Source organism: Paralichthys olivaceus, chromosome 3 (genome assembly GCF_024713975.1).
Source record: "Paralichthys olivaceus isolate ysfri-2021 chromosome 3, ASM2471397v2, whole genome shotgun sequence".
NCBI classification, from domain to species: Eukaryota; Metazoa; Chordata; class Actinopteri; order Pleuronectiformes; family Paralichthyidae; genus Paralichthys; species Paralichthys olivaceus.
Genome location: NC_091095.1, coordinates 21,510,469 through 21,527,669, shown reverse-complemented (window position 1 = coordinate 21,527,669; position 17,201 = coordinate 21,510,469). Strand labels below are relative to the sequence as shown.

General features: G+C 42.3%; 1 protein-coding gene across 4 annotated transcripts in view; it reads left to right on the top strand.

The window, feature by feature from the left end:
• Positions 1-16,972, top strand: part of tp63 (tumor protein p63) — a 33,309-nt gene extending 16,337 nt beyond the window's left edge. For 2 of the 4 annotated variants that reach the window (XM_020080690.2, XM_020080692.2), the window contains 11 exons: positions 2,597-2,854; positions 9,742-9,928; positions 10,015-10,130; positions 10,409-10,518; positions 10,609-10,745; positions 10,958-11,040; positions 11,129-11,253; positions 13,657-13,802; positions 14,154-14,301; positions 15,284-15,377; positions 15,472-16,972. In XM_020080690.2, coding sequence (XP_019936249.1) covers positions 2,597-2,854; positions 9,742-9,928; positions 10,015-10,130; positions 10,409-10,518; positions 10,609-10,745; positions 10,958-11,040; positions 11,129-11,253; positions 13,657-13,802; positions 14,154-14,301; positions 15,284-15,377; positions 15,472-15,768 — 1,701 coding nt within the window. In that variant the 3' untranslated portion in view covers positions 15,769-16,972. The remainder of the gene's footprint in view (positions 1-2,596; positions 2,855-9,741; positions 9,929-10,014; positions 10,131-10,408; positions 10,519-10,608; positions 10,746-10,957; positions 11,041-11,128; positions 11,254-13,656; positions 13,803-14,153; positions 14,302-15,283; positions 15,378-15,471) is intronic. The other 2 variants (XM_020080691.2, XM_020080693.2) reach the window with 1 other exon arrangement.
• Positions 16,973-17,201: the final 229 nt, after the last annotated feature.

The following is a 17,201-nucleotide window of genomic DNA, read 5'->3' as shown; positions in this document are numbered from 1 at the left end:
GTCATCTCTGCTGTTTTGTGACACCATTACAGTTGATACTTTAACACATTAATCGATGAACAATGATCACAACCTCTGGAATGTCACAGACATTAATGTGCTGACAGAAAATGAGCAGAAAACCAAAAGCTGAAGATAAACACGATTTACCTTCAGTGACATAATAGAAACAAATGCTGTTCAAAGCTTTTAGTGCATTCATGTGGTCATTGACATCGTGATAAATACAAGTCAAGGAATAATTTGAATGTGTTAGTATGCCATACCGAATGCCACTGTGTTGGCATTAGAAGTACGTTTTAAATTAGCAGTCATGTATATTTGAAATATGTCTGATATGTGATCTGGATAATTCAGATTCCTACATTGTAATGAACAGGCCTTCACCCTGACGGTCACCAGGCTCTTTTTCCTGTTGGGCTGAAGTGCTTACTCCAGGTTTTTTGTCAGACAAAGACACTGAAGGCCTCAAACAGACAGAACAACCTTCAAAAACGTTATTAAAGGCTGCTGAGGATGACAAAGCTGCTGATTTATGGTGCTCCTGCTTAGCAGCCTGACATCCCAAAGGCCTAAACACAGCGTCGGCTATAAACAGAAGGAATTTTTAAGAGCAGCTAAAGTGGTTATTAAATGGTTGCTGTATTATAGTGGAATAAGATCTGATTAAAGGAAACGAGGAGAAGGCCTGAAACTCCCTTGCACGATGTTTTTAAAAGCTTATATCCCACTTCCAGTCAATTAAACATTAAACCATGATGAGTTTAGGTGAGACTCTGCCTATCTGGGCCTCACTATCTGGTCAATTATGGCTTTATCTTCATTCCTCATCTTTGATCCTTATATCTATTTAGACCATGAGACACATTATCCAGGGCCCTGTGTTTCATGTTAGGTATTCTATGTCAGGCATTCTGCTTTATGTCCATGCTTTTATCTATGTTTGGTCCCTGGCCAGCTTCAACCTTTTCTTTAGGATAATAATTTGACATCGATAATTGGTGCCTGTCACATTAACCTTTGCAGCTGCCAGTATCAGCTACCAGAGATGGCTGTGCATCTCTGAATGGCTGAGCACCTCAACACAACTGTAGTGTATTGCACCATAGTTATAAAGAATGATAATGATCACTGACTACTTGCTTACGGGAAACTACTGTGTAAACAGGAAATTGTGAGTGGGATAGTTTCCTTCACACTCATGTAGGCTAAAAAAATATTATGTAACTCACAAGCTTCTGATGTTGTTGTTAGTCACAAAAGGTTGGACCATCCCCATTTTTACTGGTCTGAAATCAGATGCACCCGGGCAATCCTCAGCCCTTTGACTTTAACCCTTTATAATTCATATGTGTAATTAGCCCATTGTAAGGAAGCGTGTTTTGGGGAAGCCTCTCTCTGCTAAAGGCTGCAGGGTTTCCACCAGATAGGAGTTCTAGTGTGTGTGTTCCATTCACAAAACACTTGTCTCCTGACACCTGCATGCCCACTGCAATTGTTCTCCAGACAAGCTCTTATAAGCTCTGGTGTCATTGTTTGCTTGGGGGGGTTAAGCAGCTTTGCACCGCACACACAGTGACCCTCACCCAAACAGCGAGCTACCCTCTGGCGCTGTTGCACAAGTATGCTGCGGTTGACGCGAATGACCTCTCTCAGGTGTGTCTGTCTGACTATACGAGTGTGTTGATTTGTGTGTAATAAAGCAGCAACATTGCTCCACGAGTCACTAGCTTGAGATTAATAGTTATATAGCCTAACTCGTCAGTGTTTTGTTGGTCATCTGACACACCGCTAACACCTGGCAGTGCAGTGGGTGTGAGCTGGACAGCTGTGGGCGGCAGTGCTTGAAATAAACAAGAGGCCCTGGAGAGATTAATGGCTGTCTGAAGAGCAAGGGTGATGGCACCTCGTCCAGGAATGTGCCATTTATAAATGGAAAGGAATGGGGTGAATGGCAAGCAGAGCAAGCAGGAAGAGACTGGCTACGACCCAGGCGTATATTCCCCTTCCTGTTTAAAGGCAGACATTTTAATTCCATTCCTCCTGTCTGAATTGTTCAGACTGTGGAAAAGGGGATCAGGAGATGAAGTGGTGAAGTTTGAAGCAGGACATTGATCAAAAACAAGTATGGCCTGATGGTTATTAGTGACATAGAGGTTTTTGTATTTTTACGGTATATAGAAATTTTTAAGGCCAATTGTGGCAGGTGTATTAACATGTGGGTTCAGGAAGGAGCTGGACCACTAACACAACACCACAAAAGATGGTTTGTGTTGCTCTGCTTTGTCCTGATTTTTTTTTCTTTTGAAACAAGATCTCAACTTCCTAGAGCCTAATGCCTTCACCAGCTTCACCGTGTATTTACCAACTGTATTTTCATTTGACATAAAAAATTATGATTTTGATCAGACTTTGTCAGGTTTATTTAGTTGAACATAACAAGTGACAGACCAGTCCTAATCCGTTCTTACATATCCATGTTTCATATCTTCATCCTTACTTTAAATTGTGCTTTGTCTAAAGTCCTTGAGATTCTTCTTTAGTGAAAACACTCCCTTGTTGTTCCCCTCTCCCCTCCCCTCCATTTTGTCTCCAGTCACAGTACACAAACCTGGGGCTCCTGAACAGCATGGATCAAAACATTCAGAACGGTGGCTCAACCTCCACCAGCCCCTACAACAACGACCATGCACAGAACAACGTGACAGCCCCATCACCCTACGCCCAGCCCAGCTCCACCTTCGACGCCCTGTCTCCCTCACCGGCAATCCCATCCAACACAGACTACGCTGGCCCTCACACTTTCGATGTGTCCTTCCAGCAGTCTAGTACGGCAAAGTCTGCCACCTGGACGGTAAGATACTTTCTGCTACATTTATCAAAGTAGTTAATGACAGTCCCATGCATGGTCAACAGTATTTGCCTGGAATCTAGAGAGCCAGAGGCCAACCCCAGCTCTTAGCTATTCTTTGTAACACATATTTTTCATATACAATATTTTTATTTGTATTCTTGAAATGTTCCATCACACATACACTTACATGAATCAGTGTCCACTTATGTGCTGAGTTAAATGAAGAGCTAGTTGAGAGGATTAACAATCAACCCAGTATTGCTCCATGAAATATGAGACTTCAGTCATTGTCTATTAAGCTTAGTTAATGTAAAGACTGGCAACAGGGAGGGAGCTAGTCTGGCCCTCTGCAAAGGTAAACTCACCTACCAGAATCTCACAAGTTCACTAATTCACATGACATATCATATTTGTCGGATCTGAACCAAACAGACATGAGAGTGGCGTCGAGCTTCCTGTCTAATTTAAGATGGCAGTTAAGCAAGAAAAGCTACGAAAAAGACAAAAAGAACATCTTGATCTTACATAATTTCCAATTAATGAAGAGCAAACTGTCGTGTCTCTATAGGACAAATTCAGACTGTCAGGTAAGTTATCAATCACAATACCCTCTGAGTGGACATTCAAGTGTTTGTATTTCTGGGGTTGTGATTGTACATTACTGTTTCCTATGTGGTGATGAATCTAAATATACTCTGTTATATGGCATATGACTTTTATAAGGTTTTGTGTAATATAGCATTTATGTGCTCGTCATTGTAACTATAGAACCACAGAGATGAATTAATGTTCTGGCTGTCATCATAGCGTGACATCATTTGAAGAGGAGTGATTTTTCAGACAAGATGATAAAGAGACTCTTTTACCCTTGAACTCCTTATCTGACAATCTTTGCTCAAGGCAGATTTCAGTGCACATCATTTAAAAGGCCCTCATTGCACAACCATATCTGGCAGGGGAGAATGCCATTTGAGACGTATACCTTCAAATCATGACTAATTCAGAGGTATTTCTCGCAAAGGCTCAGACTTTACACTTCACTTGCTGAAAGAATAAAGACTGAAGTGGAATGATCTCCCCACCAGGCTGCTACTGTTAGAGACTTTAATCAAAGTGTTATTAGGCTTTTAAATGCAATTCTAGCTGCATAAATGGTTCACTGTTCTTACATATTCCTCATGTTTACTGACCATGTTCTGATCATGTTCAAATCCCAGTTTGCACACAACTTGAGCAAAGTTTACCGGCACCTTGTTGATGACAGATGACAGGTAAACAGACTGAACAGTTGGTCCAGGTGTGGTGATGCCCTGTGCAGCCAGATATCACCATGTGATGCTCCATAAACCCACACAACCAGCTCCTCCTGCTCTGTCATTAAGCATGACATGGCCGAGGGACAGCTGTTGCATCAGAGCAACGCTTGCTTGGTTAAGTGTCTAATGTATACCGCTCTGTGCAATCACTGCAACAGCCCCACAAGTCCAGTGGATGGAATGCCAATTGTGGACGACAAAGGTGACATTTTATGTTTTTTAGATTCGTTTTTGGACAGTTCCAATAGTATCAGAATGTTAAATTGCGTGCCGTCTTGGGCTACATGTGGCGTGCTGATAACGTCATGGTCCTGCATTACAGCAAATTATTTCCAAGTGGTAACTTCGGATTAGATATTTTCAATGGAGATGGTAATTAAAAAGGCCTATGATTAGTGTAAGATAGAAAAAAATAACACCCCACACCTGCTGTTGAAATCGTTGAAAAACCTGCTGAGCTCAGTGCAGTGACTTTAATGCACTGCCTTCCAAGTAAACAGAATGAACTCAGGGAGTGCTGGGCGATCTCATCTTATTCCTCCCAAGTGTGGGATTGTGACACTCACCCAATTCCCAGACTGCCTCACTCATCCCTCTCATTTTCACAGTCCAAAAAACAAAAGTGTTTGTCTGATGTGCAACTGTGAGGAGCTGAAGAGTGTGGTTTGTGCGAGGCACGCCCCAGAGCCTGAGCCACACTGGTTTAGGACACATCCCCGTCATTGACACATGAAGTGCAACAGACTTTGTGTCCCACAGTCAAAACATATGATGCAACACTGGTTTAATTGGTCTGACTTAACTAGTGAATTTGTGCTTTATTCAGATTTTTCACATTTATACTGTATATATATATATATATATATATATATTTAAAAAATGAATTAAGTGAACAATAATTCACTCTATAATAATCTTTGAAGATTGAAAAATGAAATATATAACAATACAAAGTTGATTGGATTAAATCGAAATGTAAAGAAATCATCTGTTAACAATGATAAATAAAGTATATATATATATATATATATATTTATTATTTTTCATCTCTTAGTTTTTTGGAGGCTATTAGCACATCTAAACACTATTGTGCTAGCAGGATTATAAATGGACATTTAAAAAAAAAAACACTTTACATGAAGTTACTTTGTTGTGTTAATGGCTGAGCCACAGAAATGGTCTCTTTGTTATTTTACTCTCAGAGATGTTTTTTCATTTAATGGTCAGGTTAGACATCAGTGCATCATCCACCAGCAACAAAACCCTGTCACTTAAATCCAAAGAGTATTTGTGTAACTTTTCCCTCATTGAACGTTGTTTTGTTCTGCTGACGATTTTCCATAAAAGAGAGAGTCATTTTCCTCTTGGTCGACAGCAGCTATTCTAAAGAGCAGTGATTACAGTGTTGGTTCCCATCTTGAAGGAGGCTCCCTCACCTGATCTCAGGTGATCTGTCTCAAAGCTCTCATAATCTCAGTGCAATAGCTCGACTGCTGGACTGACGGACTGATGGCAGAGAGCCACTGGAGATGTCACCAGCATGGCTTTGCTCAGAGCATAGATCTGCTAATGCCCCCCTTTTGAAGGCCTGTGGGATCTTCCACAGGACTTAATGGACTGTGTACTGAGTTTTTTGATGACTGTTCTTATGGAGACACACCTAATCCCTAACCCACACCTTAACCTCTTCCTGTCTAGGACGACTGTGACACACACACACACACGCACTCACGTCAACATTTCCCAGAACTGCTCCTACACAGTTTCCTTGTTGGCACTCCTGCAGTCTCCATGGAGTTCCGTCCTTTATCAATCACTTGGAGAAAAACACTCAGCCGTGTCAAAGAAACGCGCAGGTTATAAATGTTTTTTAGCTTCTTTGCTTTAGCCTGCTAAATTCATCGAGTGTTGCAAACGAGGCAGCCATTGTTGGCAATTGATGCAACTATTGTGAAGCTAAAGATTGGTTGTGTTTGCCATGTGTATTAGCTGCCACCATGTATAGCAGTCAAAGAAGAGGAATGTCATGGTTTGTGCGATCAGTGGGACGCTGTAGAGCTCGGGGATTACAGTAATGGATTGAGGGCCTGTAGATAATACTTGTGTAAATACTGTGTGCCTCTTTCCTGAACCCTGTGCTCTTGGAGTGGGCTCTGTCTTTTTGAGAGAGTTAAGCTTGATGGTTGCATCTCACATTGCGCCGGAGGAGGAGGAGAGCCCTTGAACGCTCAAAGAGAAGAGTGTTCTAGCGAAAGGCAGCAAGACACAGCTTGCCCCAAGAACATCTGTGGGCCCGTCCCACGCCTCACAAGATGGGGCTGAGACTTGTTTGTGTCAAGAAGCTTGTCACGACTCGCCCATCACAAGCCCTGTAAGCTACAGATGGGAAAAGGTAGAAGGGAAATTTTTAAAAGGGCAGAGTCAAAAGGTTTTTATGATATGGGCTATATGGGATTTCTTCATAATTATTGTGGGAAAGCCCATTCTCTACAATTTAGATCAACAACAACCTGTGGAGATACCAGCAGCAGTGAATCACCTAGCAGAAGACAGGGTCATATAAGTTATATAAATATCTAAAAAATGTAACTACTTGCATGCATGATGAGATGAGCTTATCCTGGATCAGTTCCAGCCAAGTCTGCATAAATCATCAATGTGTGATTACTTCGCTTTAAGCTTATAGATCAAACATAGTGTTTGGACTCAAGTGAGTGAAAAACACAATACCTCTTAATTCTTATCTCTACATTGTTGCTTTCATTTTCTGTTTTTAATGCACTGGACTCAGTTGCAGTTATAGTCACTGGTTAAGACAAGCATTCGATTGGCTAATCTTAAGAGTGACATACATATTTTACGCTAGCTACATAAACATGATACTACATGTCAGTGCACAGGTTTGCCTTGGGACAGGTGTCACCGAGATTGGAGGGTCATGATTGAAGCTGATGAACGCATTTTTTTTGAGAGCAGAGATGTTATTGTTTAAAACTTTTAACTTACCACATATTCCTCTTCTGCTGAGAAGTCTTTGTTTTTACCTGTGTTCCAAAGAAAACAGGAGAGGGGAAAAAAACTTCTTAGCATTATTGTTGAATTAAACAGGTTTGGGAGAAGCTCCAGGCATGACATGACATGTCTGGTATGAAGAAGACAAGACCAGAGGCGCCAAACAGTGCTTGTTTAAGGCCTGATGTTTGTCAGGACTTGACTTCTGCATGCGCCCGCAGCGCCTGTCAGGTAGAAAAGAACGCCACAGCTGTGGGCCTGCCTCAACCTGCGCTGCACGGGAAGTGTGTGTTTGTGTGTTCAAGTCCTGCATGTGTTAGAAAGTAATTGCACACATGCAGCACTGTACGGGTATCAGAACAAATTGTGCGTTTCATGTGGTAAGATTATTAGTTTTTTTCATTGTACAAACTGCAGAAGTAACCAGCCTTTGTTCATGTGTTCTGTCCAGGAGATCTGTAAGCAGCAGTCAGAGTAGGTAGTGTTTGTAAATACAGCCTCTGCAGGTCATTCATTAGATTTTTTTTCTGCCTCACTTCTGCATGTGCCAGAAGAACTAAGTGTCACGTGGTGGTTCCTGCAAACACTTGGAAACGTTTTTTTCAAACGATTGTGATTAAGCGGCTCTGTATTGTGCACTCTGTGTTCCCTGGCTGTGTAATTCACATTGTGACCAATGAAAGACTCATAATTACATGTTAACACCTGAACGCCGCACCCTGTGTGAGCCACTGAATCCCATCAGTCAACCGGGCGTCCTCCACCCTGAACCGTGTTAGCTTTAGCCAGGCGCTGCTTTCAGCAGCCAGCAGCAGCTCCTGCCCTCACTGCTGAGCAAACACAGCTCCAGCAGCGCATAGTTGTGTGCTCGAAATCTGTGGCTGCAGGGCTGGGATGGTTCTCTTCAATGTGTGTGTGTGTGTGTGCCAGTAGGATATGATCAATGCAACTTTGGTTTTGTGCCTCTCTAACGTCTCTGATTAGATCTTGGTGTTAAGAGTTGTGCAGTTTTCGCCTTCAGCTACACAAAAGCCAACAACCTATAATTATTTGAAGGTCTACATACTGACCCTTTACACCGTTCTTCTTCTCTTACTTTTTCTCTCTTTTTCTTCCCCCCTCGTCTCTCTGCTTGGCTTCTCCACCTCATTTAGCTGATTGACAGAGGCGTACGGGGAGTATCAGGTTAGGAGCGAGGGGCAACTGCAAACATTCATCTGAGACTTTTTTTCGGAGGACTTTTTGGAAAGCTACTTTGAGTTTAAGAAGAGTCATGTCTGTCATCACACATGTCCCAGAGCTTGAACTGTGCTCATCAGACACTATATCATGTTAACTAGATGTATTTGTGCACAAATGGCAAATCAAAATTATTTTTAACCTTACTAACTAATAGAACACTATCATAACTTTCTATCAGTGCTAGTCTTGTGTGAGTTTATCCTCTCAGTGTACAGTTAATATTTAATGACAGTAGATACGCTGAGTATAATTAACCTGTCTTTGTTAGTGGATCCCACCTCTGGGTCAAAAGCAGTAATGTGTGTAGTTTGTCATGGGGTTTATAGCCGAGGGAGATGAGAGGGAGCTGTTTTGGGTTTGTCCTGATGAAAGGTTGTGCCTGGGGAGCAAATGTCCATGCCAAGCTTGTGTAATATTCAAAGTCAGCACAGACAAGTACTGGGATGAGCTCCCTTTCTCTGGATCAAAACTGAATCGAGGAGGAATTTTGCGTTACATTGAACACAACCTCAAGCGGTTTTCACAATGTTCACTTCTCTTTGCTCAGAAATGAACCTGACAGGGAAATGTTCCCCTCCACCCACAGTCTCCTGCACATAGAGGATTTAAGGCTCTGCTTACACAGCACTGATTTGAATGGTTTGTTTATACTGTTGGGTTATGCCTATTACTAACAATTCAATCTTTCTGATGCCTTGCTGGTTATCAATCCTAACTGTGCCTAGGATCAACGTGCATCCATTATTCATGACTGGTTGGCAAACTTGGATGTTAGCTAGTGCGTGTGAGCAAGCATCACATTTTGGCACCAGAAGGATCCATCACAACTAAAACCAAGCCGTTGTCTTCCCACCTCTTGAGGAAAACTGAGTTCAACCGTGTTAGCTCACCAGTCTCTACAGATGCTCTGATGTGTGTGATCAGTGGCCATCAGATGCTTTAGCAGAGCTCTCCTCCCTTGAAGATGAAAGCCAGGCCCAGTTTAATTGCTGCTGGAGGGGTCCTTTTTATGACGATCCTCGGAAGTCCCAGGGGGAGACATCATTGACTCTTACAACCAAAACGTAGCAGTGTGTGTGTGTGTGTGTGTTTATTCAGGTAGGTCATAATCACATAGTCTTGTCTATAACCCCTTTTGCTTCAGGGGAAACCAGAAGTGCACAGTCCAGGCAACAGGTGTTACCTGGATCAATGTTTGTTTTTAGGATTTAGGTGCAAGTTGCTTTTGAGCCTCATGAACAACATTTACGTTGTTGTTTCCTTCTTTCAGTTGATTTATGTTTTATCTAAACATGTGTTTTTTTGTCTTCCCTCCAGTACTCAACAGACCTGAAGAAGTTATACTGCCAAATTGCCAAGACGTGTCCCATTCAGATCAAAGTCCTGACCACCCCACCCCAGGGTGCCGTGATCAGAGCCATGCCTGTTTACAAGAAAGCCGAACATGTGACCGAAGTGGTGAAGCGCTGCCCGAACCACGAGCTCAGCCGCGAGTTTAACGATGGTCAGTTCTTTTAATTTATTACAAATAAAATTCTGACATCATTGTTTGTTGAAAACATTTATTGACGTGACTCACATTGCTTCCAGGTCAGATCGCTCCTCCCAGCCATCTGATTCGAGTAGAGGGAAACAGCCACGCCCAGTACTTGGAGGACACCATCACTGGAAGACAGAGTGTATTAGTTCCTTATGAGCCTCCCCAGGTGAGCTGTCTCTTATTACTGCCCTGTCAGTGACACCTCTCAATCTCAGCCTGACTCGGACAGACAGGCCTCTGATGTTCACCTGCAATGATTTAGATATATATAAATGTAATAAAAGAAAAGAGTTAACTTGTCATTCTGCAGATACCTGAGAGAAACAAATGGAGGGGAAATGCAAATGAAAATCAAACCAGGATTTTTATGCTGCTTTGACAAACCAGTTTTTTCTTCAGTGTCACCAAGTGTTGTCACTCACCTTCTCTCATCTGCCTCCTCAGGTTGGAACAGAATTCACCACGATCTTGTACAACTTCATGTGCAACTCGAGCTGCGTGGGTGGAATGAACAGACGCCCAATTCTCATCATTGTCACTCTGGAAACCAGAGAGTAAGAGACATTGTCATCCTCATCTTCAGTTCATGCCTCCAGTGAAGTTGTGGATCGTTTTGTGACGGTTGTGTCTCCGTCTTCTCCCAGTGGTCAGGTATTAGGCCGCCGGTGCTTCGAGGCCAGGATCTGCGCCTGCCCGGGCAGAGACCGCAAAGCAGACGAGGACAGCATCCGCAAGCAGCATGTAACAGACGCCACAAAGAGCAGTGAGGGTACGAAACGCCGTAAGTAGCGCTGGGGCTGGTGATGGGCTGACGAACTTTGGCATTACCTGATGTGCTGCCAGTGTCGGGGACCCTCAGCCGCACTCAGGGAATGCTGCCAATCTCTCTGCTGCTCTCCGCTGCTCTCCGCTGCTTGTTTTCCTCCTGCTCTGGCTTAGGCGAAGTTTCCAGCACCCAGCAGTCGTACTCACTCGTCTTTCTTCTCTTTTCAGCTTTCCGCCAGGTTTCCCACGGCATACAGATGTCTGCTATCAAGAAGAGAAGATCCACAGACGAGGAGGTGTTCTGTTTGCCTGTAAGTGTCATTTTGATGTTGTTCAAAACGTTGTTGTGATCGAGTCCAACCTGATTTCTGACCATCGTTGTCCTTTTATTCTCAACAGATTAAAGGCCGTGAAATTTATGAGATTTTGGTTAAAATCAAAGAGTCTCTGGAGCTCATGCAGTTTCTTCCACAACACACCATAGAATCATACCGGCAGCAGCAGCAAAACCTACTCCAGAAACAGTGAGTACAAGTACAGATTCTTTATAAAGTCATGCTCTTTTGTTCTCCGCCATATCATGAGAGTCAGACCTACATTAGTTGCAAGGTTCACCCTTGAATTCAAGTGGACTTGTTCCCTTGTGCTGGGTTTTTCACTGCACTCTCTTATTCTGACTAAATTGCTTGTTTTTTTTGTATGAATTAGTTTTTCTATTGAATGGACTGCAGTGATTTAACAGACTTACCATGACTGACTTGCTGCTGCTGAAGTAGATTGCACTGATAAAGACTATGCACGATGCACTAAGCTGATAATAATTGCTTAAATTGATGTTATTCAGTGTTTCCCAGCAGCTGAGAGTTTAGTGGGAATGTGCAGGTTTAAAGGGTGAGACTCGTATAAAGTAGAGCTGTTTTTCCCCCTGACTGCTCTCTCATGGGACATGAGCCAAAGCTGAAGAATCGTGACAAATGTACCTGGCTATGCTTTGTTTAGGAGAAGCTTCCAAAGGTTTGTGGTAACGCCTTTGGGTGCTCTGCCAGGTTTGCACAACAGCACCCAAAAAAATCCGTGCCTCGGCCTCATCTATTCCTATTCACTTCAGCATAATTAAAACTGTCTCAGGCGTACATGTTCATACACACACACACACACACACTTTTCTTCTTCCACACCCATTTCACTATGAACTAAAACGAGGAGATGGGTGTAAACGATAGTTTGAGAGGCCTGTGATGATAATTACTGCTTATCTTATAGTTTCCCATTAAGACACTGGCAGAAAGCCTCAAAGTGAGATAGTTTGTTATTTTGTTGTTTTTTAACTTCATTTGTTTGTTCCTGACTAAACTGTTACTTTGTGACAGGTACTAAAATAAAGGTAGTTATATCAATCTTATTAATTTCACAGACATACAGACATTTGACAAAATAGAAGTTCATTTAGTGTATTTGTTGAGTGTTTTTAAATATGTTGACCTTTGCATGTTACCCGTTTTCTTCCTATCGTCTTCAAATCCTCGCAGCTTTTTAGTTTCTTCCGTGATTACTAACTCTGAAAATGTTTCCATGACAGGTTTTGAAATAAAAAGCTTCTGTCAACAGCGAGTGTTTCATACCTGTTCTTTCTCTCCGCTGTGTAAATGCTAAATAACATCACTGCACATTCCAGTGGCGAGCAGCTGTGATCTGTGTCTGCATAGTGCCATCTTCTGGACAGTGGTTGTATCACACTTCAGCTGTCTGTCATTAAAACCTTGTGCACTTCCTTCTGTGTGTATCTCTCTTTTTCCTCCAATAACATTATTGCAGCTACTTTTCTCAAACCCCCGGGCCTCTCTGGGGTCACTCACTCCTTTCTCCTCCATCCGTGAGCCCTTATTTCTCCTCTTCTCTCTTCTTTCTGGTTCCTCCCCTGCAGTCTGATAAATACCCGTCTTGGTAGCCAGCTCCTGGAACCTGCAGGAGAGCAGAGGCGCCGCTGCAGCTCCTCCTGAAACCACCCCACATTCCTCTTCCTCCTCCTCCCTGATACTCGGACCTCCTTCCTCTCTGTCTCCTTTTTATCAACTTTGATTTTTAACATCTGCTAATTTTCTGCCTTTCCTGGGATTCTGCACTGAGGATGTGACACTGACACTTTCTTTGTTGCTGCTGCTGCAACATCATGGAGAAGCACATCTCTGTTCAGGCACTGTGGAGACTGTAAAGCCCTACATACTGGACACAGTGATTCTTTGTTTATCCACCCGTAGCTAATGGCTCTACTGACGTTTTTTCAAAATTCATAGATTTTTGCATGCAATATTCTATTTTTGTCTCCTCTCTTTGATCAGGTCATCTCTGTTTATCATGTACAGTATCTGTCACATAGAGTCTGTCTGTGTATGTTCGTCCCATTTATAGTCTCTTATTCTGGCTGAAGTTGAGCAGGAACCAAGCCTAAATGTTTGTTTTCTAAAACTCCACTGAATGAGAGCTGGACTCGGGAAATAAGTATTTGGGGGGACTTTGTTATTGAGAATTTTTTGCTGATGCTGGTCATGTTTTATAAAATCACTGCAGGACAGTTTGTGTGTTTGTGTTTAACCTTCTTTAACTTTACTTTGTCAGTGCAGATGTGCCCATTCTGTTTGAAACAGATCATTTTATTTTTGTGGCTGCTGTACGTTTGTCCATCAACATAAAATAAATAAAAGGCTTTTTTTTGTTTGACCTCTGACCTTTTCTTTTACTACTAATATTTCATTAAAGAGGAGGAAGCACCCTCTAAGGGTCCAGAACTGACATTAAGTACGATGTTATATTATCAGAAGTTTGGAACTTTTTTCACGATAGTCAATACATAGAACCAAGTGTATGTGGCTGGGCGCTGTTGAAAGATGAAGATGGTAACGGCCTATAACCTCCTCTCTCCTGCCCAGGACCTCGATGCAGTCTCAGCCCTCCTACGGCTCCAGCTCCCCTACTCACGGAAAAGTGAACAAGCTGCCCTCTGTCAGCCAGCTCATCAACCCGCAGCAGCGTAACACACTCACCCCATCCAGCATGTCTGGAGGCCTGACTGACAGTAAGTGTGGCCCTTTGTTTCTCTTCCTGTCTGTCTCAGGCCGTACCCCCCCTCGACCCCTGCAGTCGTCCTGTCCCTCCTGGGCTCATTGTATCTCTATAAGGACAGCGTGTCCAGGCAGAGCAGGAGGGGACTTGAATATACCCCCACTCCCAAATACAAGCACACACACTAGAAAGCTTCCCCCTTAAACAGAATGTGATCCCTGTGAGACTCTCCCTGCAGGACCTGTTGTGATGCATCATGTGTCACGTCGACAGTCGGGCCGATGTGTTTCAAGTTGATGTGACATAATCTACAAATCTCAGAGCAGTAAGAGAAAGCTCACAGTAGCTGCTTTTGTCTCTGCAGTGACTCCCATGATGGGCACTCACATCCCCATGAACGCTGACATGAGTTCACTGAGCCCCACACATGCACTGCAGCAACAGCTCCCCCTGGTGCCTTCCTCCCACTGTACCCCCCCTCCTCCATACCCCATGGACAGCAGCATCTCCAGGTACCTCATTAAACCACAGTGGAAAACAATCACTGCTTTTCTCACTTTGAAAATGGTGGATTTACCATCAAATGTGCAGAAGCCCAGTAAAATATAGAGTAAAATATACTATATCATTTATTTTCTATTATTTTATTTCATAATGGCATTTGTCCTGACGGTGTCGCCAGTCACTGTCCTTTAACCCCCTCATGTCCTCTGCCTTTTATAACAACCTGTAGCCAGTTAGCTCCTTAATTAGCAGGAGACACAACATCAGAGTCATTCTGATTCAATCAAATAGAGGCTGCTGTTGCTCTAAATTAAAAACACACTGTCACAGTGACTAACCTCGTTTTATTTAGCTCATTGAGTCCGCTCATGCTAAAAAAACGTACTGGCTAAATATTCAAAGAATCCAGCTTCAGTTAGCAGCTATATTGTTAATCATGTGGGGAGAAAATGCCATTATGAAATAAAAACAACCCTCAAAGGGACATTTTGGAATTGAGTAAAAATAAACTGATATTGTTTTATATTTTGACTTTGATTCATTTCATAATGTCTCATATTTATTTTGTACTTTGAATGTATTCACATTATAAGTCAATGAATCAAACAATAATATAGGCTCTAAATTGTACCAAGAATGCATTTAATTGTTAAATTTGCCTCAACTGAAAATAAGATGCTTAGAAAACATGCAGGATTATGTCTTAAGAACTTTCTTCATGCCATCTTGAAGATAAGATTTGCTTTGCACACCAAGTCTTTATTGTTTTTCCACAATCGTTGTATCAATCACATTGACTCTGAAACTTCTGTCATTAAATACAGACCTGGTGTGAAAAGATCTTAAGACTAGTGCTCACTGTATGTTTTTTATCATTCTCTTAATTAGAATTCAAAAAGTATAATTGTTTGATAAGTGCAGATATCTAGTGTCAGTATGTGTTGTAAATTAACTTGCATATATATTTAAATAGCTGTCTTCCTCTCACAGCTTCCTTATACGGCTGGGCTGCGCAGGCTGCTTGGACTACTTCACAGCACAAGGCCTAACCAACATCTACCAGATTGAGAACTATAACACGGAGGTGAGCCCTTGCCTATCCAACACGAGTCATTTGATGGGTTAGAGAAGAGTGGCTCCCCCTGCGCATACTAACGCTCCCTGTGTAATGAAATTAGGACCTGTCCAGGCTGAAGATCCCTGTGGAGTTCCAGCACATCATCTGGAAGGGCATCATGGAGCACCGACAGGCCATGGATTTTTCCCCACCTCCCCACATAGTGCGCACCACCAGCGGGGCCTCCTCCGTCAGCATGGGCTCCTCCGAGGCCCGAGGCGAGCGCGTCATTGACGCAGTGCGCTTCACCCTGCGCCAGACCATCTCCTTCCCACCGCGCGACGAGTGGTCTGACTTTTCTTTCGACCTGGATTCTCGCCGCAACAAACAGCAGCGCATCAAGGAGGAGGGAGAGTGAGGCGACCTGCGTCTCGTTCCCAATCCCACCCCCCCCCCACCCCCCCCCCCCCCCACATTTCATCTCACGCCTGCTGTTGGAACATTTCATTTGAAAAACCTGGTATCAGTGCAAATACTGCTGAGAACAAAATCCATATTCACATCGAGATGCACTTATTTTCCTTGTTCTGGTTCTCGTTATCGCAGAAATGAATGGTGTCGAGCAAAGGTGCATTTTATTCTGTTCTGATCTCTTGAGAGCACTTAAGAAATGCTGAGGCTTTCAAGATGATAGCTTTGAGCTTGTGTTAAGTGTCCGTGATTCATTCCCATGTTAAAGCATGACTGGAAACAAGCGTTGCATTAAAGGGCTTATTAGGGCTTGTATTTCTGCTATGGGCCGTAGCAAAAGTGTATTTTACTCTGTAATACTTTTCAAGTTTTCACATATGGCTGTACGAGTTAGTCAAGTACACTGGTTTTCATGTGTGGCAGAAGTCAGCATTGATTGTAAACATTTCAAACATTTCCTGTCAGAAGTATTATGTCAGTTGATGGGCAATTTGTTTTCTACTGTAGCTTCTTTATTTTGCTTTTCTTATGTCTGTTGTGAGACCAATGCATCACCTTGTTGTGTCAGGTTGTGAAGTGTGTGCTTAAGTGACAGATGGTCATTCATTTGATGTAGCCATATATAGGCCTAATGCTCTTGACCCAGTGTTTTACAGTACGTTGATACTATGACTGATGTTGTTTGTTCTTGTTTTACTGCTGTGCAAAAGTGGTTGTGATAAAGAGCAGACCTTTGCTCTTGCAGCGGGTGCCTAGCACAAGTATTTTGTTTTTTATTCATGAACCATGTTTTGGTAGAGGTTTACTTCATTTTATAACTGGCCAAAACCTATGATATAAATGTATATAAATGTGTATAGTTCTTTTATGAAAGTCACCCTAAAGAAAATGACATGGTTTTCATCACGGAATCAAGCATACTGATGTGAATATTGCCTGGAAGCTTCATCGGTGAGGACAATGTTTGTATGAGTTCTGACAAGTGCGTACTGTATGCCTGTATCCAGAATTAGCTTGCAACCGATTTTCAACATGGTTTCAAGAAGCGAGCATTTGCATTTTCATATTTTTGTACAATGTATTGTAAATATGTTGCAATATATCATGGGTATTTTGATATAAATCTGAAATAAATATCCATACTTGCTGTATTCTTTGTGTGCTGTCATTGAGTGTGGCATCATTTCATTAATTCACAAACACTGACAACAGCAGCCTACGTAATATTACAGACACTCACTGACATATATACATATATATATATATATATATATATATATATATATATATATACATCTCTATATTTATATATATGAAATGATCAGTTAATTTAAAATTGCAACTCTTGTGAGACGATTCTATTAAATTGAGGGACAAACA